Raw genomic sequence first — 21,654 nt, 5'->3', positions numbered from 1 at the left:
AAGCACAAAATATTGTTGCATCTGAGTTTGAAATATATATATATATATATTTTTTATGCTAGAAGTACATACTTCCTTCTATAAAGAATTATGAGTTTGAGTATTTTTATAATTAATAAATAAAATATTGTATTATGATAAATGTATTACGTGGGTATGCATGTATCATTAAATTATTAATGTATTTGTAATTTTAATTTAAAAATTATTACAATAGATACATTAATATATATTATCTGTTTGCGAGTTTGCATGAACGGGGATTCCATTAAAAATCTTTTTCTTTAAATTTCACCGCCCGATGGCAACCAACCTGATTCTTCCAGACATTTATGGTATGATGTATGGCTGCTGAAAGTCATTTGGTTTTCTATTTATAAACATGATTTTATATTCTTTTTTCTCTCTTTAATCTTCCCCCATTATCCTTATTGAGTATGATTAAAATAATAAATGATGCTAATTCAAATAGAATTAGTCTGATATACCGTATTTTCATTGATAGTTTATTTATGGTCACATTACAAGTTGTAGGGCAAATACAGTAGCTCTTCACTACTTGCAAAGGATATTTTACAAACAAAGACCATCATCATACCTGGATTTCACTCTAAAAAGACACAAACCCCTAATTTCTGCCAAGTGCATTTAGAATCCCATTAATTTAAAAAATCTGAGTTTCTAATTGAGGTCCTAGGCAATGGTTTGTCATGGAGAGAAGGGTCTATTTTGGTAACCAAACGTACACTTCCAATGCAAATAGAACCAGGAAAAGAAAAAAGTGCACCTCTTACCCCTCCTTTTCTCTTAATCTTTGTAAATCTCACTTGCTGATGATCTTATATTTTTCTTGGAATCCGTTGACCGGTTGGGCTAGGAATGTTTCGCGAACCGATGCTTGCAGTTCTTAAAAGTCTCCTGAATTCTGAAAGGCTTATTTTCCCGTCTTTGTCGATGTCAGCCTCTTCAAGGAGTGGATCAATGGAGCCTTTCAAGCCCGTGTGCTATAATACAACAAAGCAATTTCAATAGAAGCAAGATTTATGTAGGGAAATTTAAGATAATTTGGCTTGATCTTTCTCTGCTGTCATTAGATGGAAAACAGAAGGATTCGTGTGTTCTCGTAGAAATTAAAACTTACCAGTCTAAGTTCCTCCGGTGTTATATACCCATCTCTATCTATGTCAAATTTCTCAAAAGCAGCACGTGAACGATGTTGCCACTTCTCTGAGTCATGTTCCTCCAGTTGATGAACATGCAGGGCAGCAGCAACAAATTCGGTGAAATCCACAAGCCCATCTGTATTGCAGTCAATCTGCATCAAGAAAAACATGAGTAGGATGACACAAATATCTTGTAACGCTGACAGTGAATCTATGGAAATGAGAACTAAAAGAAAGATCCAAGAGAATGTAACTCTTGGTAAAATTCACCCAGGGTGGAAAATATCATTTTTATAGCAGTAAACTTAAGGATTCCATAAAGATGAGTTGATAAGTTCACATTCTTTATCAGCCATCTGAGACATCCAGGGGTATAGTGGAAAATATTCATACCGCTTGAAGAATCTCCAAAACACGCGAATCCTTCAATTTCCAAGGAAGATCTTTGGCAAGGGCCTGCAACAAAACCAGCCTTCCCAGTAATACAGAAAGATCTATTTCAATAGGAAACTTGCTTAGACATGAGGATCACATGCTAGTAAGAGTATGAAGAGAATAGTCACCTGTCTCATCTCTTCGAGACTAATAGAACCATTTTTATCAACATCAATTGCAGCAAACTGATCACGGAGGTCAGCCAACTCTTCATCATCAAGTGTGCTAGCCAGTGCCTGCAACAGACTAAATAAATTAAAAAGCAACAAGCGATGATTCTGCTCCACATGAATCCAGCAAATAGAATATTTCTTTTACCCTTAAAGCAAACTGTTTCAAACGGCTGTACTTCACAAATTGACGCATGTTGTTTAGAACAGAAATATCAATAGGGATCTCAGATGCCTCTCCTCCTTCTCTGACCCAGGGATGTGCTGGAAAATTCATTAGCAATCAGAAGAAACTTCAATTACATGAGAAAGAGTTGGAATGAAATCTCCAATAATAATGATCTTTTTTTAACCCATTGTGAGCTTCCAATAAACTTTGATTCCCAATGAATTAAACACATACATAGGGCCTGAGCAGCAGTTAGTCTGGCTCGAGGGTCTTTCACTAATAACTTCTTTACAAAATCTTTGGCAGCATTGCTTATTGTTGGCCATGGTTTACGGCGAAAATCAGGCTTGTTCCTTAAAACCTGCAGATGCCAAGCAGTTGAATGCCACACAGCAACAAAGATTATTAGAATTTGATGATTAAGTTTTCTAGTATGACGAAGAAAGGGTTGCCTCGAAATTTTTGGATGAAGTAGACCTCTTTAAAAATGCCATCCTCAGTCTTATCCCAGAAAGGACGCCTCCCACAAAGCAAAATGTAGGTAATGACACCAATACTCCAAACATCTGATTCAGGTCCTGACCTACGTTTCAATACCTCCGGAGCAACATAGTAAGCACTGCCTACAATGTCTTGAAACCTCTTCCCTGCATTACATTGAGAATATAAGTCAGACATTTAGTAGAAAAGTATTTGGCATTTTTTGAATGGTAAAAGTTTAATTACGGTTCATAAAAAATAGAGCTTCCAAAAAGCATTATAACGAAGATGGAGAATAACAAGATGAAATTCCACTGACCTGGTTTAATGAAGTCAGACAGACCAAAATCTGTAGCCTTCAGATGTGAGTTCTCTTTAGGTGACTTAAAGAGAAAATTCTACAATAAAGAAATGAGAAGTAATAAGAATGTACATGAGAAAAGCTTATATTTTTCGCTTGCCAAGACTAACATAAGCATACCTCTGGTTTCATGTCACGGTGTACTAAACCATGCAAGTGACACTCAGCTGCAACTTTGAGCATCTGTCTAACAACTACTGCCGCGTCCTTCTCGGTGTAGCGGCTATCCTTTCTGAATTAAATAAACCATGCGTAAAGGTTATAGTGTGACTAACTACCAAAACATAGGAAAACTATAATATTTTGGCTAAAAATACACAAAGAGCATTAACAATGGCCAAGAAAAACAAAATTCCAATCACAAATAATCCTTACTTGGCTAATATCCGATCCAGCAATTCGCCACCCTCACATAACCTAAAAGGAGATGGTATAACAAATCACATTCCCGAAAATAATGAATTTTTTGGTGAAATTCATTAGAACAGGAAGGGTGGATTAGAAAGGAATCATAAAGTGCAGTGTCAAAAGCTTATCCACACAAAATCTTTTTGATCCTCCAAAAAAAATGAAAAAAACACAAAATCTTTTTGTGCAGATATATAACAATCAGTCCCCATAAAGAAAATGGATTTGAAGCAATCAAGTAATCAGCATGAATCAATGAACTGTCAGAAAATGAAACTCAGTAAGAACCAAAACCTACTCCATAACTATATATACATAATTTTCATCCTCAAATGCATTGTAGAACTGAACAACATTCTCATGGCCTGTAAGAGCTTGCAAAATCTTGACCTCTCGCTTGACATCTTCAACGGCAATAGGTAGTACCATCTGCCACCAAAAATAATGGATTTTCACGAAACATTGCCAAAATATATATTAAGGGAGGAAATAGCGAAAAACCATATCTTTATAGAATATTTTGTTCCTTCTCTAAACAATGCAAGTGAGGATTTAATATTTATACAGAACAAAGATATGACTGATAAAATCAAACAAATGTTCCAGTTTTCTTTGTTTTTCTTTTTTTTTTTTCTTAAAAATAAAAAGCCTTCAGCTCAGATCGGCATCACGTTCGGTATGATAACTAATGATTAACCCGAGGACTTGAGATTGAAGTTATCCCTTGCTCATCTATGGCGTTGAGTATCTATTTGAAGCCCTTCAAAGCCTCCCCAGCTCCTCTCACCCCACGATCCTTTTATTATTTTTCCACTGGTTCAAAGCAGTGTATGTTTGGGAATAACTAATTATTATATGCTATATTATGAGGTTTTCAGGTGGTAAATCCTTGAAATTAAGTTAATTTCATCCGTTAAAATGTCAACTCAGTGAAGGAAAATTAGATCATAGATATTCAAAGTAGCTTGTTATAATCAAATTCCCAAAAATAACAAGGAAAATTAAGTAATTGAAACCTACTAAGAGCAAATTAATTCTCCAGTCATAGGAAAAAGAGAAAACAAGCTCAAGAACTAGACTGATCTTCGAGGCAGTATAAGTTACCCAATTAGGAAAAAAAAAAGGAATCTGATCGTAAATCTTTTTGGATCAAATTCAATCCAACATTATCAGAAAAATTAGCTGACAATCAGAACCTTCATTAGCAAAAGAAAAACGGGAAAGAAAATTATCCAACAGAAATTTCTATATAAATCTCATAAACCCGGAAGCAATTCCGCAACAAATGAAACACAGGAGAATGAATTTCGCGAGCCCCATTATACCCAGATTCATTAAAACGAAATGAGGCCATAAAAGCCACAAACCCGCGAAAAATTGACCACCAAGCATGAAATCAAACAGGCAAAATATAGAAGAAAATACCTTGCTCTTCTCAATTCTCTTAACCGCAACTCGATCCCCATTGACCTTATCCGTGGCAACATACGTGTAGCCGAATTGCCCATGTCCCAACAATTTACCGATGGCGTATCGCTTATCGAAATCCTTAGCGTACCCAAAATCGGTTCGCTTCCCACACGGGATTACCCCTCCCGGTCGTCTTGAACCTGTCTTCTCTTTAGCCTTCAGCTGCTGGGAATTCCTCTGGTTCTGGGTCTTATTGGCATGATGATGATGATTCTGTGATCCCTGTTCTTTTTGGTTCGTAGTCGTAGTCGTCGTCGTCGTCGCCGTCGCCGCCGCCGTCGTCGATTGTGGCTTGGTGGCACGCTTGCGGTTGTGATGAACGTTGGTGGTGGTGGTGGCGGTGTTGTTGCTGTTGGCGCCACTAACTTTGGTGGTGGAGAGACAGGTCCCCATGACGGTCAAGGTTTCTTTAGAGGTTTTTAGGAAAGAAAACCATGAGAGGATAGGAAGAAATAGTTACGGAGACAGATATAGAAAGACAGAGAAATAAATGATTGAGAATGAGGAAGAGAATGAGGAAGAGGAAGGGAAGGAGCAGAGAGGAGGAAGACGGGAAGAAACGGAGGTGGTGGTGGTCAAAAGAGACTTTTTGGAAATTAGAAGAAAGAAAATCGAAGACAGTTTTTCTCAATAAAATAAAATAAAAAATAACGACAGACAGAGAACACAAGTTTTCCTCGTTGCTTAATTTTATCGGATAATAAAAAAAAAATATATATATATATATATTTATTCTTCCTTTTCTTTTTTCTTTTGTTTTTTTATTTTTTTTGCCATGAAGAGTTGAATTTTCTTAAAAACGTTCATTACTTTTTTTTTTTATTTTCTTAAATAATAATATCACGAAAATAATAATAAAATATAAATATCTCGTATTTTCACAACATTTTATTTGAACGACTAAATATAAAACTCTAAACAATATATATATATATATATATATTTCAAATAATTGTGCTCTTTTGATATACATAGATACTTTAAATTCCTCTTAATTTTTTGACATGCACGTTTACAAATAAACAAAAAATCAATAACTAAAATATATATTACATCTTTTGACATGCACCATAATAATATTATGAAATTATTCTTGACAAATATATATGGTGAAAATTGAACAGATCATATATATATATATATATCCATATAATACATACATTACAATGGATCAATTTTTGCTGCCTTCTATAGATCTCTTCTTTGTTTCCTTTTCCATCCACAACTAGCAAGCCTCCCGTTCATTCCATCAAATACTTAAATCACCAAATCTAAGTTTCCACAATTTTATTTTTTATTTTCGTTTTTATTATCGTGAAACATATATATATATATATATATATATATAACATATCCTTCTATTACGTACACACTTCATGGTACAAAATTTATTAATTAAGCTTGAGAAGTTGAAATTCAAGTTAATTACCAGTTGCATTTGACCATTATCCAGCTAGATAGAAAATACTGGATAATTATGAGAAAAATAATTAATGCACATATATATATACGCACGTATATCTCTAAAATATTAAAATATTAATTTATAAAAATGTTTAAGAGTTATCGATAATATTAATTAATTAATTATAATACATTTGCATGGTAAATATAAATCTATATATACATGCATACAAAAAAAAATTATTGATGGTACTAAAAGTCTAAATTTGTAATTGTGATAATATAATAAAATATGTGTGTATATACCCACTTGAGAGCACAAATATACCAATCACATACATATACATGCATAAATAGATTTATATGAGCGAAGACTTTGACTTGACTCGATAGTGCCAAGCTAGATATAATAATAATTACTTAAACTTAAATCATAATCAACCTCTCTAGGTGTTTTTATTTATTTTTGTAGGCTACAAAATTTTAATTCACATCAACACTAGAACGAGACAGTCTCACCTACTCCCCCAATATATTTGTGCGTGTGCGTTTGTATATATAAATATATGTATATGTATATGTTATCTCTAAGTGTGTACGCACACACCATATATACATAATATAATGATCATGATTTTATTTAAGGCCACGTTTTAATTTAATGACACCAAAATCTTAAAAAATAACCGATGGTTGAAATATTTTTTATAATTTTTTTAATATTAAAATCTTAATTATTAAAGATATTAATAATTATAATAATATATATTAAAAATTTAATATAAAATAAATTATAATGAATGTGTTAAATATAAATATAAGATTTCAAATAAAAGAATTTTATATCACATTTTAATACTAATTAGCAAAAGTAGTGTCTCATTGCATAACATAATTCAAAGCGTATTTTTAAATTTTATATTTACAGAGTTTTAAAATAATTGTATTAAATTAAAAATTGTAAAAAATTATTTATATAATATACTTTCGCTTCAGTCTTTTATTACGACCTCGAAAGCCAGCATATTGTAATTATAAGAGTGAAAGAAAGCTCTTTATTTATATTTCTATATTGAAAATTTTGGAATATATAAAGCGTCAGAAAAAAAAGAAAAAAGAAATATGAACTGTCTTCTCCCTCCCAAAGTCATCATTGCTCTGGCGATATCTAACAGAGCCTGGTACGAAATCCCCTTACTTTTCTTGTCCGCCAAGAAAAAGTTCTTATTCCTCTTTTTTGTTTATGTAGGAACCTCGACGAGCACAGAGTGAGATGGCGACAGACGACTCCACGTTTTTGAAGATACGCGACGCAGCTACTGCAATAGACGAGAAAGTGAACCTCGTCGGTGTTATTATCGAGTTCGGTTTCCCTAGGAAACCAACGGCACTGGTAAAAACCCTAGAAATCTATGCTCGAAAGTTCTAGGAAGTAGAAGACAGCGCATTGACGGAGCTTTTGGATTTTTTTGTTTAGAAAAAAAAAATTGAAGTGTTTTCTCCTCGTTGAACAATCTGATTTCAGCTGTATACTTCATTTTCATGAACAACTGTTTCATTGCATTACCAGTGGCTCTTTATTGACTCATGGAATGACCAATCGTACTAACTTGTCTTGTTTAGTGTAGCTTCTTGACTTCTTAAGTTCTAAGTTAGTTTGCATTGTAATAATGGTGTCTGTCTTCTAACATTAGATGGTTCCACGGGGGGACTTTTAGGAAGCATTTTGCTGATATCTCCAATTCGCATTTGGCATCCATATCTGCATTAAACATGATGAGGTACTAGGTGATTTAGCCCTGGAAACCTTTTCTTAAAAACTCCGGCCTACCTCCATTAATTATAAGTGAGGATGAATGTGATTTTCCTCTTTTTTATTTTTCTTTTTCCAGCGTACCTCTAGTAAATTATAAGTTGGGGATGAATGTGATTTTCTTTCTTTTGAAATTTTCTTTTTATCCAATGTTTGTACATTGAAAGACTTTTGAATTAGGTATAACCCCGTAAAACTCTTAATAAGAGGACTTCCTTGATCGTCAATGATCGGTCTTGCAAATTTTTTGTCACATTATTCCATCCTGAGGTGATATCATGGTCAGCAATTTCTGGCGAATTGCAATCTGCTTGAATCTAGATGCAAATACTTTTTATAGCAGTTATTAAAGTAAAATATGAAGTGCATCTTTCTACCATGAAAAGAAGATGTGTGGCTCTGAAACTTCCTGTACCATAAGGATTTCTAGTCTGAGGCATTGAAATGGAGATTCTCAAAATCACGTGGATCTGGGGTCAATATATACAAAATTAGAACATCTCTAGAACATAAATTAATATAAAAACCCCATTAGATTTGTATGTAAAAAGGTCATTGTGTTTTAATCGGTAAAGCCAGGTTAAATTGTATAATAATCCCAATAGTTTGATCTGCCAAGTCAGACAATAGAAGCTTGTTGGTTGAACAGTGGAGTTTGTAATGGTCATTAAATTACAGGGATTCCATGATCAAAGGGCTATTATCGAGGAAGAATAATGATGTAGACTTTTCATTACTATGGACCAACAGTGAAAGAACGATTTTCTTTTCACGAATATGTTGGTTGTAACTAGGTTTGTTCTTATAACAAATTTTCTTTGTGTGTTTTGAAGGTAAAAAAATATATTGCCTCTTTCCGCAAGTTCTTTGAGGGGAAAAGCACATATTTCCTTAGAGTATAATCACTGTTGCAAGCAAGTTGTATCATATTTAATCAAAATATGATTTGATGACATATGGTCAAGCTAAAGTTTATGTTCATGCAGATGAAAACATTCAACCAGGAGCCATATGCCATTTTTAGTAAGAAGTTCTCCTCCTTTGCTCTATACAAGGGAAATCGTAATAGAAATTTCAATCCATACCAACATTCTTTAGGATTTTGCCACAGGGAACAAGACAAAGATCTTATAGCAGGCCTGAGAGATTGGTTCGTAGGTTTGAAATTTGAGGAAGGTATGATTCAGAATTCATCAAAGTTAAGCTGTATTTTCATGTCTTAATTATATTAATGTGTTTTCCCATAGATAATGGGTAAAATTGGATGCTTGTAATGATAAGGAAAAAGTGTTATTCTTTTTCTAACTTCCTTTAAGAGGGGGTTGCTATTTTTTTTAAAAAAGATATAATTTGAGGCACTGAAGGAGCGCAACCGAAAACAAAAGATTTACAAAAATCTACTTAAGTCAAAGTATCAATAGGGTTCCATAAATCTCCATCATATAGAATGGCATTCGCTGTCAACAAAATATTCAGGGCATGGAAACAACGATCTGTAGTCGTAACAAAAGGGGATTGAATGCCCTAAAAAGTTATTGTTTCTTTGTTAGAAAACAACCCTAATTACGACAAAGGCATGATCTTCAATAATTTCCCTTGCTCAACTGACCCGTACACTACCTAAGTCAAATCTAGAGGACGAGCACCTAATACCACAGCCTTCTAGTCTCTGAACACGATGGACTGAATTGGGGGATTCTTGCTTTTGCAAACACGTATAGTAGCCATTGATTATGATCTTACCTCCCTTCCTCAATTTACCAAGGTGAAAACTCTCCCCTAAGCCTCTTCCCTTTTTTTTTTCCCAGAAAAAGGTAATGTGAGGTGAGGCTTAGCTTTTCCAAGTTTGCATTAAGTAAATCTAAAGGCCAAAACAGTGTGGTAGCGTCAGTTATTGAACAAGGAGGGGATTGTTGACTTACAAGTTAAAGCCATCTAAAAGGGTTACTAGAGATATTGGCATTCAGGGATATTACTTTCTTAGGACTCTTATGTTTTATTATCAAGGATGTTACTTGAAAGACTGTTTTTAAATAGGTTTTATAATATTTTATGCATATTGCAGTTAGTTTTTTCTTTTTCCCTTAAAATTTCCGATATATGTTGTGCATAAGCAGGATAATTTGACTAGTAGCACTTCTTTTTTCACATGCCTTGTATATAATAACGGTTTGAGAATTTTTTATGTCATTGTTAGGATCAAATAACTTCTCACTTTTGAGAGATATAAAGGAAGGTGCACGTCTTAATTTAGCTTGTAAGGTAGTTCAATCATATGTTGGTTTCTATATGGAACTAAATTGTTTCTATAGTATTTTCTCTAAACAACTTTCTTTGCATGAGGTCCGCTAAAGCAACTAAATACTAAATACTGACATTTTAAACATTTCTCTCTAATTAAATTAGAAGCGTTTTTCCCCAAATTACTTGATCATATAGTGGATACATGGAATGTTTTTATCTTTTCAGTATTATTTTCTGGTTCTACTGAAATGGTTTTTGATTCAGTGGAGCACTAATCTGTTGCTTTCTAATGGTTCTCCCCATGAAGATTCTTCACACCTGTGAGGTCAGTAGGGATGAGTGGATATTTGTTTGGGACGGAACTGATACTACACCAGCGAATATTCTTAAGAAGTGAGTCTATTGAAAATATTGCTAACATTTTGTAATTATGGGCTAGAGGTTCAGACATTTGAAATTTGTATCAAGTTTATTCCTTGTACAAAAGGAAGATTTTGTTTTCTCACATCTATAAGTGGCTGTTATTCTCTTGATGCCCTGTGAATATATTTTGGTTAATTGTCTTTCAGAAAAAAAAAGAAAAATTGTTGTTTACATGTTGGAGATCTTTTCAGCATTAAACCATTTCATGGGGTTTCATTTATGTAATACCGAAAAGGTTTTCTCACATGGTAAGATGTGCCATGCTTGATATTGCTGTTTAGTTATCTTGTTTTGCTTGGCTAATGTAGTAATGAAAAGGTTTTCTCACATGGTAAGATGTGCATGGTTGATATTGATGTTTAGTTATCTTGTTACGCTCGGCTAATGTTTTCTTGGTGCCTAGAGTTTTGCTATTTGATATATTAACATATATTGTACATCTGTGCATATGTATATGCATATAATTCTGGCTTTGTGGTGGAAACCTTTTGTTACTTATGGTTCACAGTTACTTGGATCCATGTTAGCCTGCTTGAAGTTATTGTTGTTACCTTGTAAAAAAAAACGAAGTTATCTCCATTTTTGGCTTACAGTCAAGTTGCCCCTTTCATGATTCATGCAAGTTTTGTCTAAAGGACTTGTATACACTTTAATGGCAAAAGGATGTATTTACATGACAGTTACATGATCTAGGAGTAACATTTCACTTAATCTGTCAAGTAAAAAATTCCTAGATATTATTTATCACATTTATTTAGTGCCTGTTAATTGATCCATGCTCGATGATTCACGGTTTCACCATTTGAACTAATTAAGATTAACATCAAGGACATCAATGTGTAGTTTTCTAGCCTCTTTGTTGGGTAGGGCAGTCTTCTCAGGACCTGTAAATGGTCCTTTTTTCTGTAGGTATTTGTGGAACTATGATTTTTGCTTCAAGGTAAAAATAGATGGTAGGTATCTTCATCTGCTTTCACCATATGCTCTTTGATTTTGCATCTTTTTTACTGTTTCACCATCTTTTTATGAGCTTTGTTCGTAGCTTGGCAATTTAGTGATAATCTTGTGCTGATAATATTTGCCAAAAAAAATTCTCTCCTTGGTTGTCCAAATTTGACCTTAAGATGAGTCAAGAAGGTGTGCGAGAAATGAGGAATCAATCTGGTAGCCAAGGAATAAAGAGGATATTGCTGTTGTTTCGAATCTGAAGGACATAAAACTGGCAAATTACTGGTGATCTTTGATAGTAAGGGATTTTTCCTGATACTGCGATTATACAAGATCTCTTTGTCTACAGAATTTGCTAAACTGGGTGCGGCCTATTTTATAATTGTGTTAGAAGCTATGTAGGTTGTTTACGTATTTGGTTTTAGTCCTTTAGATTTATGATAATCTCTCAAGTTAGTAAGCAAAAGGTTAAATATCCACAACAGGCTATAAGATGAAAGAGAGAAGCAGCTTCCTTTACACTTGGAGCCCTTTCATCTGTCCGGAGATATATTATGCACGTTTCCTAGAGTGTGAACTGTCTTGATAGTGATTGTAGAGAAAGGAACAGAATTAGTGTATCCTTGACTTCCTGAAAATTAGTGAATGGATGAAATTCATGGATGCATGCTGTGAGGTCAATGCTGGATTATGGTTCCTTGTCTTGAAATCTGATACAAGGCTGCTATATATACCAAAAAGAGAGTCTAGTATCAAATATTAAAAGGTTACTTTCTACTCGCATGTTAATGTACATATTATATCCACTTGTTTTATGTTCTCAGCAGATGTCTGATACCTTGTCATTTCTTTTTCTGTGTCAGTTAGGAAATATAAGGAGCGATTGTCGTTGAAAGGGAGCCGGATACCTGGTGCTTATATTCTCAACCTACAGGTTTTAATTCTGTGATTATATATGGTCACTTATACTCTCTGTTTAAATTTTCTTATGTGATAATTGACTAAATTTTATTTGAATACAATACCTCTGTTTCGGGCCTCAGTTATGAGGTTGTTCTGTTTATGTTGTAGTGCTGTCAGATGTTGATGATGATCCTATACCATTTCTCACATTATTGGATGGGTTCTCACTTATCCAGGAGTATGTTGTCCTTGAGCTTTTTGTTGTACATGGAGAAGAACATTTTTTAAGCAGTTAATAGCTATGTCAATCCTGATTATATTCCACCTTCGTTGAGGTTTGAGAATAGCTTATTATTATTATGATAATGGTTGTGGTGGTGATGATTCTATATTTTCAGTAGATATATTTATTTATTTACATTATTTATACTTCAAATCCAGATACAAATCTGGGAACTTAAAAATTTTTCAACGTTCAAAGTGGAGTATATCCCATGAACATTTTGGCAAGGGAACTAGAAATTAGTTGGAGTGGCTCTGGGTTGATTTGTTGGTGCTTGTGTAGCAGCCCCTTCTCTGTGAGTGAAAATTTGGTGGACTGATGTTGGATGGTGTGATATTTGCAATCTGTCATAATTTTTGAACCAAAAGAACTGGCAACAGTTTTCAATCAGAAACATTAAAAGAAGAAAAAACATTAAAGAACCTTTGGAATATAGGGAGAGGCTTGCAGCCTTATTTGGTTAGCGATGAGGTTGGTTGAAAAACCTAGTTGCAACCTGCAAAGATTAATAGTTTGATGGTGGTGATTCAGCCACCTTGCTGTTAGAGGAGGGTTACAATTCGGAGCTAAGTTGGAGGTTGGGGATTTGTTTCATCTTTGCAATGTGCTGAAGAGACCCTTACCATAAGATCTGTTACTGCTGCAAACAAGGATTTGTGGGCTAAATGACTTTGAAAATTCATGTATTGCAAAAAGTGACTTGGATGGTGATAAGCCCCAAAGGTAAGCAAGAGTGCCACGTAAGAACCCAAAATTTGTGGATTAAGTGGGACCAGAAGCAGGCGAAAGAAAGAGTCAAAACAGAAGCAGTCAACAGGAAAGAATTTGCTCTCAGGATTTTTAGTCGTAAATCTGTTCTTCAGTTAGGATTTCTAGTCGTTGTAAGTTGTTTTGAATTATCTGATTTTTTAGATTTAGTTCCATCATGTTATTATAAAATTAGGAAAGTCTGTTAATTCCTTTTGTATTTAAGAACGTTGAGATGAATAGAGTAGATTGAATTTCCAGCAAACAAAACCTCATAAGTTTGTTTCTCACTGCAAGCAGAAACAATCCAATTTCCTTCACTCACATTCTCCATTCTGATCGGGACCTATCATTGGTATCAAAGCCTCGCCACCATGACCACCAACAAGGAACGAATAGAAAATTTGGAGCACATTGTCAGCAACATATAGGACCACCTACCGCCGCACCAAACACAAATCGTGGGAGGAAATGCAGCGCTGACGAGCCCAAGAGCTCTGTTTCAACTGCGACGGGAGGTTTACGGCCGACCATCGATGCCGCAAACCTCAGTTGCTCCTACTTGACGGAACGGCAGAAAATGAAGAAGCAGAAGGGGCGGTCGAAGAGCTGGAGATTTCCTTACACGCACTCACTGGGTGGTCGTCGTCCCGCACCATGCGTGTCCTTGTCACCGTTCACAAGCAACAGCTGGCGGCCTTGATTGATAGTGGGCCGACCCATAATTTCAGCAGTGACAAAGTTGTGGATCGGCTTCAGCTTCCAGTGGTGCCAACTACTCCTTTCCTGGTCAAAGTAGCCAACGGCCAACCGCTCAGTTGCCACGGAAGGTTCGAAAAGGTTGATATCAACATCCAAGGTATGGTCTTCAAACTGAATCTCTACTCATTACCATTGATTGGGCTTGATTTAGTTCTAGGGATTCACTGGCTTGAACAATTGGGATCTGTTATGTGCAACTGGAAAAAAATTACTATGGAATTTATTTGGGATGGCAAGCCGAGTCTGTTACAAGGGTTGAATGGCCGACCTATGCAGAGAGCCTCTGAAAAAGAGATGAGGCAGCAAAATGCACTCTTTGCTGTTTGTATGCAAACCCCCAGCACAGCCAGCTCGGCCACGGCCAAGGCAGACCTCCAAGAAGTTCTTGATCCTTTTGAAAATATTTTCAGAGAGCCTGATTCTCTCTTACCAGCCAGAGAGATTGATCACAGAATCATTTTAAAGGAAGGAACAGAACCCATCTGTTAGTCCATACAGATATGCTCACTTTTAGAAGGCAGAAATTGAGAGACAAGTCCAAGACATGTTGAGATTGGATATCGTCAAACCGAGTATCAACCTCTTTTCATTACCTGTCCTTTTGGTTAAGAAGAAGGATGAAATATGGAGGTTTTGTACTGACTATAAGGCATTGAACTCGGTCACCATTAAGGACCGTTTTCCTATTCTCACAATTGAAGATATGATTGATGAGTTATATGACGCCACTTTCTTCACCAAACTCGACCTAACATCCGGATACCATCAAATCAGAATGCACCCTTCAGATACTCAGAAGACAGCATTTAGGACTCACAATGGGCATTACAAATATCTCGTCATGCCCTTTGGCCTGTGCAATGCACCATCTACATTCCAAGTAGTGATGAACTTTATCTTCAGACCATACTTGAGAAAGTTTGTATTGGTATTCTTCGACGACATCTTGATTTACAGCCCTAGTTGGACTTCTCACTTGGAACACTTGTGATAAACTTTTGAGATATTGAAAACCCATTGGTTCTTTGTCAAAAGGAAGAGATGTGTATTTGGCCAGCAGGAATTGGAGTACTTAGGACACATCATTACCTCATTAGGGGTCAAGGTCGATCAGGGAAAGGTACAAGCTATGCTGAAGTGGCCCCGACCACAAACTATTACTGAATTGAGAGGTTTTCTTGGGTTAATCAGCTACTACAGGAAATTTGTCCGGAATTATGGGGTGTTGGCCCAACCTCTCACGCAACTCTTGAAAAAAGGGAAGTTCCAATGGGACGACAAGGCCAAAGTTGCCTTCGAAGGATTGAAGCAAGGTATGACGACAACACCCACTCTAGCCTTACCCAATTTCAGTGAGCCATTTACCATAGAGACAGACGCATCAGGAAACGGTATTGGGGTTTTCCTCACTCAACAAGGGCAACCAATAGCATACATGAGTAGGGCACTAGGGGTTGCCAAGCAAGCATGGTCAACATACGCAAAGGAAATGCTAGCAATCGTAGTGGCAATTCAAACTTGGAGACCATACCTGTTGGGCCACAAGTTCTTGGTTCAAACGGATCACCGAATTCTCAAACACCTCTTAAGCCAACGCATCGCAATGCTGAGACAACAAAAATGGATATCCAAACTCTTTGAATATGATTATGAGATTGTTTACAAACTAGGGAAAGAAAATAAGGTCGCAGATGCACTTTCTAGACAGGATGACGGACCTTTTTTAGATGCCTTGTTCGTTTATGAGCACCACCTCTGGGAAGATATTAGAAAGGAAACAACAGAACACCCGTATATGCAACAGATAAGTACCACGGTTCATGATCAACTAGGGGGGCCCTATCAATGGAAAAATGGACTACTTCATTACAAACATGGGGTCATGATTCCACTAGGTTCCAAGATTATTCCCCAACTGCTCCATGTATACCACGACTCTCAGTTGGGGGGATATTAAGAAGTTTTGCGAACTTAAAAACGGCTGACACAACAATTTTTATTGGCCTATAATGAAGCAGGTAGTCCAATGCTATGTGGCAGCATGTGAAATTTGTCAAAGAGCTAAAACTGAGGCTCTCTCACCAGGTGGACTCCTACAGTCATGGCCTATTCCCTGCCAAGAATGAGATGACATCACTATGGATTTCATAGAAGGCCTACCAAGTAATGGTAACGATACTATACTGGTGGTGGTTGATCGTAAGCAAAACTGCTCACTTCTTAGTCTTATCCCATCCTTATGCTGCCAAGACAGTAGCCGAGAAATTCTTAGAGGGTGTGGTAAAATTGCATGGTATGCTAAAGACAATAGTCAGTGACAGAGACCCTATTTTTATCAGTAAGTTTTGGAATGAGTTCTTCAACAGGTCTGAGACGCAATTAAAAATGAGTTCCACCTATCATCCAGACATAGACAGCCAGTCTGAAGTGGTCAACCGGTGTGTAGAACAGTACTTCAAGTGCCTAGCTCATCAACGACCCCGAAAACGGCATTCTTTTCTTTCATGAGCAGAATTTTGGTACAATACCACCTATTACTCCTCTATTGGGATGACACCTTTCCAAGCCCTCTATGGGCGATCCCCACCTATCATTCCATTCTACAAGAAAGGTATGACACTGGTTCATAAAGTTGACCACTAATTGATAGAAAGAAATGACTTCCTACAACAACTCAAGGCTAATCTCCATGTCGCAAACAATCCCATGCAACAAACAACTAATAAGAACCGAAGATATATTGAGTTTCAAGAAGGAGATTGGGTCTTTCTAAGATTTCAGCTGTACCGCCAACAGTCTGTTTTTAAGAGGGCAATGTAAAAATTGATCCGTCGATTCTATGGACCATACCAAATCGACCAACACATCAGTGCTGTGGCCTACAAACTCAAGCTGCCAGAAGGATCCCGGATCCACCTGGTATCCCACATATCACTGCTTAAGCAGAAACTAGGTGATTCAACCTTCCCCACAAAAGAGCTGCCAACCACAACAGAGGAGGGCAACGTCATTCTCCAACTAAAAGAGATCCAGGATACACGTTGGGTAACAAAGGGAGCCAAGTTAGTAGAAGAAAGCCTGGTTCAATGGAAAGGACTACCTGTTGAAGACGCCACTTGGGAATCCATAAAAGAGTTGCTGTAATAATTCAGCTCGTTGAACCTTGAGGACAAGGTTCTTAAAAAAGGGGGGAGTGATGATAAGCCTCGAAGGTCAGCAAGAGTGCCACGTAAGAACCCAAAATTTATGGATTAAGTGGGACCAGAAGCAGGCGTAAGAAAGAATCAAGACAGAAGCAGTCAACAGAGAAGAATTTGCTCTTTGGATTTCCAGTCGTGAATTTGTTATTCAGTTAAGATTTTTAGTTGTTGTAAGTTGTTTTAAATTATCTGATGTTATTGTAAAAGTAGAAAAGTATGTTAATTCCTTTTATATTTAAGAACATTGAGATGAATAAAAAAGCATATTGAATTTCCAGCAAACATCAGTTTGTTTCTCCAATTTCCTTCACTCACATTCTCCACTCTGATCAAGACCTATCAGATGGGGTTGTCTTACCAGACTTGAGGACCTAACCCAATATGTGACAAAACGGGGATGACTTTTGGCTAGCAGTGGAAGTCCTAAGAAGATCTGGTAATGCTGGTTTTCCGCAAAATCTATTTCAGTAGATTGTATGATGTAGATGGCTTGAGGCAGAGCACTCAATGGCTAGGGTGGCCTCATTTTGCCTTACGAACCCTATGGAAACTCCGAATACAGGCCTAGATCGCTTGTGCAGACAGATTTTTGTCCCTAAGCTGCTTGTGTGTTTGACATTTTTTGTTTGCAGTGGATGACTTCTCTCTTTCAAGCTAATTAATGGCATGCCATTCAGCATGTGTTTTTTTAACTGATTTGGAACTTTGCATTAATACGTGAGCATTAGGGAGATCTAAAGGTGGAGGAAGTAATCAATATGAACATAATTGATTTGGTGTTCAATGACCCCAAATGATCAAAGGGTTTCAATCGTGATATACTGAATTTATTTCGCTTCAACTTTTCATGGTTAAATTTCTTTAATGAACCAAATGCTTTGTTTAACTAGTGAACTGAAATACCATTCTTACAATAATTCACAACCCAGTAATACAACAAACACAAATACAAAAACTCCCAACTGACAATACTCTAAATGAACAGCAAAACATGTATATATATATATATATATATATATATATATATCATTATTGATAACATAAAATATAGATAAAACCTCGAAACATTTATTTGATTAATTTTTCCTTGAATTCTTTCATGGTTATTTTCTGTTCGGATTTGGGATGGGTTCAAACTTATATGTTACAGAAATGAATAAAATTCGAATTTGATGAAACCCAGTCGTAACCCACCCCAGTAACTCTAGATATGAAGGTTGGAACGGGAACCAAAAACGGCGGTAGAGAAATAGGAAACAAAATTACCCCTCTTTTCTTCCATAACCCACCCAGTAACTCTAGATATAAAGATTTGAATATGAAAATACTGGTGGCATGTAATGCAAGCCAAACGAAAGCCTTCATTATTTAACCTTCCTCAACTACCAGCAATAAATAGCAGAACATTTAAGAGTCCCACTCCCTCCATGGAAAGCAGCATCACATGACATGGAAATACACAGCATTAAATTCAACTTAGTAATACGATATATAACACTTATCTTTTTCTTTTTTTTTTTTTTAATTTTTAAAATTAAGCAAGGATTTCCTCCAAAGGTTTGGCCTCCAATTTAGTTTTCTCTGTCTCCTGCAATTGCTTCTCTTTCGCTTGCTTCTTCAGCCTTGCTAGCTCAAGGTCCTTGCTCATTTTCCTCCTGTACATCTCTGCAAATGTTATCGCCTCCTCCATCACCGCCTTCTCCCCTTTCCGGATCTTCAAAGGGTAGACGGTGGCCTCCGGTGCTGGATTTTGGAATGTCGCTATTGACAGTCTGCTCTTGTTTGAGTTCACAACTGCTTGATGGTCCGCATTCTTGAACCTCCCATTGCTTAAAAACTGCTCATTATTTTTCATTTGATGTTATATAAACTATGAAAAAATTAATTGAATTTGTTATAATACTTTCTTTGCTTTTTTAACATTAAAAATATGTTTATTATGTCAAAATTTTAACAAAATTAATTACTACAGAATATTTTTTTTAATCTAAAAACTTAATGTATTTGTCAAGACTTAATCTAATTTATTATCTCAATTTTGATGTATATATATTAGTGAATTAAATATTTAATTTTTTAAATTAAATATTATAAATTGACCAATATAGACCTAACAATGAATAAATAATTTGGTAGAATGCATGGTGCGTAAACTGACAACAGAAAAGAGAACTAGTTTGGTAGAATACTTGGTGGATGTTTTTTTTTTTTCTTTTTCTTTTTTTTTTAAAATTTTTTTTAACAAAAATTAATATATTTCGTTAAATAAAAATTAAATTCAAGATACAACGCAGAAGAAAGAAAAGGAAGTAGAGAAAGGATAGACTCACGTGACCGTGATCACCGAGATTGACAACAAAGGCACCTTCAACAGGTTTAACGGTGATCCATGTCTCGCCCTTATCTCTGGTGGCCTGGAGGCCACCGACCTGATCCTGCAGCAACAACGTGATGGTTCCCGGGTCCGTGTGGCGTTTGAGTCCGAGAGTTAGGTCGGGTTGTGGGCATTTCGGGTAGAAATTCACAACGACTTTCTGGTCCATGTCAATGCAGGCCTTGGTCAACGCCTCCTTATCCAAACCCATCGCCTCTGATAAAACCTCCAGCAGTTTGCATGCTAATCCCATCAGTTTTTCGCTGTACTCCTTCGTCACTTTAATCCAACCCTCTGGCTTGTCCGGCCACCTCGAGTAGTCTCTGTTCTTTATTGGGTACGAGAAGTATGTCACAATTTCGCGCCAATCTTGCACTGCTTCACCCTGCAATTTATATTTACATGTATATGAAATCATTTTCAGTTTACAATATGTTTCTCTTCTTGAGAAAAACACAGAAGATTAATCATGGAGGATGAAGAAGAAAACCCAGAAGGAAATAATCAGAAGCCATTAATAAAATCAGGCAGTTAAATATGTATTATATACATTTATACCATTATACAGGAAAACTCTGGGTTTCTCTTGTCGGCCAAAAGGAGAAGATTATAACCATGGATGATGACGAAGAAATTAAACCGAAAGAGATCATAAGAATTACCCATTAATCAAATCAATTAGCTTATATATATATATATATATGTATGAATGTATACCTGGAGGTGACTGGAGACAATGAAGCCACCCTTCTTTCCGCCGGACATGTCAAACCGGAGCTTCTCCTCTGCAGGCAAAGCGAAGAACTCAGAGGCAAGACGAGTCATTTCGGAGATGAGCTTAGCATCGACGCCATGATCAACAACCTGGAAGATTCCCCAGTCCTCGCATGCCGCTACGATCTTTTCGCATATCTCCGCCCTCCTCGTGCCATCATCATCAATGCCAGCAAGAGAAATCACGGGGATTTCGTCGCTGAATTCATCGTAGGCCACCTTGGGCCGCTCGTCCTCGTCGCGGACAAAGCTCGCCTGCAGTGTACTCTCACCTGCCAGATCTGTTAGCGTCGCAGGAGCCATTGTTGATATATTGACAGAAACGTTCAGTTTTTTGATTGATTCTTTTGAATTGGTGTTTGTCTCCTGAGAAAAAAAGGAAGAGAAAATTGGCGGGTTGTTAATGAGGTGTAATTAGAGGAGTCGTAATATATATAAAAAGCCAGGAGAATGGTCGCCCTAACTACCACTTTCCCGTGCCTCGTGGAGAACTACTCTTCCCAGCTACCCAAATCCATCTCTCTTCTAGAAGACATCACGAGCACTGGTATATATTTATATATATGTGTGTGTGTGTGTAATTTTTTTTATTAAAAAAATAAAAAATTGAGCAATTTAAATATATTTTACATTAAATTATAACATGTGTTTTACTTCAGAAATTAATTTATGATGTTCCAATTATTTCTTAAGGAGAAATCTCGTCCTCTTCTTCCCTCATTTTTCCCTTCTCCCAAACAGACCCTAAAAGGTTAATAAATGATACTTACGTTATCAGACACGAAAAAGAAAACTAAATGAAGGGGAAACATGTGTAATTATTTCAAAGAAATTAAATAATTAATTAATATTGCATTATTAATTCATCATATTCCAAACGCAAAGTAATTTGGTCCCATTAAATGGTCAACAAAATTACAAGAATAACCCATCAATTTGATTTTATTCCTCTTCTTTTAAGGTAAAAATCCTCATATTATAAAGTTATAAATGAATATATGGTTTGAATTGTTTTGTATATTTCATGTATTTTAATTAAAAAATTATAATATTATTAAATGCATCATTTAATTATTAAAATATATAATTTTGTATTAAAAAATAATTAATAACATAGTTTGTT

General features: G+C 36.0%; 3 protein-coding genes across 35 annotated transcripts; 1 reads left to right on the top strand and 2 right to left on the bottom strand.

Annotated features, from left to right (window-relative positions):
• Positions 1 to 463: 463 nt before the first annotated feature.
• Positions 464 to 5,298, bottom strand: LOC110822505 (calcium-dependent protein kinase 28). Of its 2 annotated transcripts, XM_088217431.1 has the most exons (12): positions 4,612 to 5,293; positions 3,485 to 3,615; positions 3,154 to 3,195; positions 2,899 to 3,010; positions 2,737 to 2,815; positions 2,415 to 2,584; positions 2,172 to 2,298; positions 1,917 to 2,032; positions 1,727 to 1,834; positions 1,557 to 1,619; positions 1,142 to 1,315; positions 464 to 1,004 (listed from the first exon to the last, which is right to left on the bottom strand). In XM_088217431.1, the coding sequence occupies exons 1-12, from the start codon at positions 5,047 to 5,049 to the stop codon at positions 840 to 842; spliced, it is 1,725 nt and encodes a 574-aa protein (XP_088073557.1). In that variant the 5' UTR covers positions 5,050 to 5,293; the 3' UTR covers positions 464 to 839. The 2 variants fall into 2 exon arrangements, with proteins under 2 accessions (XP_088073557.1, XP_088073558.1); XM_088217432.1 differs by lacking the exon at positions 464 to 1,004 and having other exon boundaries at positions 1,175 to 1,315; positions 1,557 to 1,635; positions 4,612 to 5,298.
• A 1,788-nt stretch (positions 5,299 to 7,086) lies between these two features.
• On the top strand, positions 7,087 to 17,665 carry LOC110822507 (protection of telomeres protein 1b-like). Of its 32 annotated transcripts, none has more exons than XR_015818290.1 (9): positions 7,087 to 7,241; positions 7,310 to 7,453; positions 8,707 to 8,769; positions 8,860 to 8,896; positions 8,972 to 9,049; positions 10,071 to 10,135; positions 10,425 to 10,510; positions 12,352 to 12,422; positions 12,560 to 17,665. XR_015818290.1 is itself a non-coding variant. In XM_088217424.1 (8 exons), exons 2-8 carry the CDS (start codon positions 7,334 to 7,336, stop codon positions 13,850 to 13,852), a joined length of 570 nt encoding a protein of 189 aa, XP_088073550.1. In that variant the 5' UTR covers positions 7,087 to 7,241; positions 7,310 to 7,333; the 3' UTR covers positions 13,853 to 17,665. The 32 variants fall into 32 exon arrangements, 6 of the variants coding, with proteins under 6 accessions (XP_088073550.1, XP_088073552.1, XP_088073551.1 ...); XR_015818291.1 differs by having other exon boundaries at positions 12,532 to 17,665; XR_015818288.1 differs by adding an exon at positions 11,974 to 12,254 and having other exon boundaries at positions 12,352 to 17,665.
• A 1,059-nt stretch (positions 17,666 to 18,724) lies between these two features.
• Positions 18,725 to 20,989, bottom strand: F3H (flavanone 3-hydroxylase). The gene is made up of 3 exons (XM_088217423.1): positions 20,475 to 20,989; positions 19,714 to 20,142; positions 18,725 to 19,220 (listed from the first exon to the last, which is right to left on the bottom strand). Exons 1-3 carry the CDS (start codon positions 20,832 to 20,834, stop codon positions 18,918 to 18,920), a joined length of 1,092 nt encoding a protein of 363 aa, XP_088073549.1. The 5' UTR covers positions 20,835 to 20,989; the 3' UTR covers positions 18,725 to 18,917.
• Between the last annotated feature and the right edge of the window lie 665 nt (positions 20,990 to 21,654).

The sequence above is a fragment of the Carica papaya genome, chromosome 4 (genome assembly GCF_054855325.1).
Source record: "Carica papaya isolate Zhongbai chromosome 4, ASM5485532v1, whole genome shotgun sequence".
NCBI lineage: Eukaryota > Viridiplantae > Streptophyta > Magnoliopsida > Brassicales > Caricaceae > Carica > Carica papaya.
Note: the sequence above shows the minus strand (reverse complement) of the source record. Positions and strands in the feature narration are given on the sequence as shown.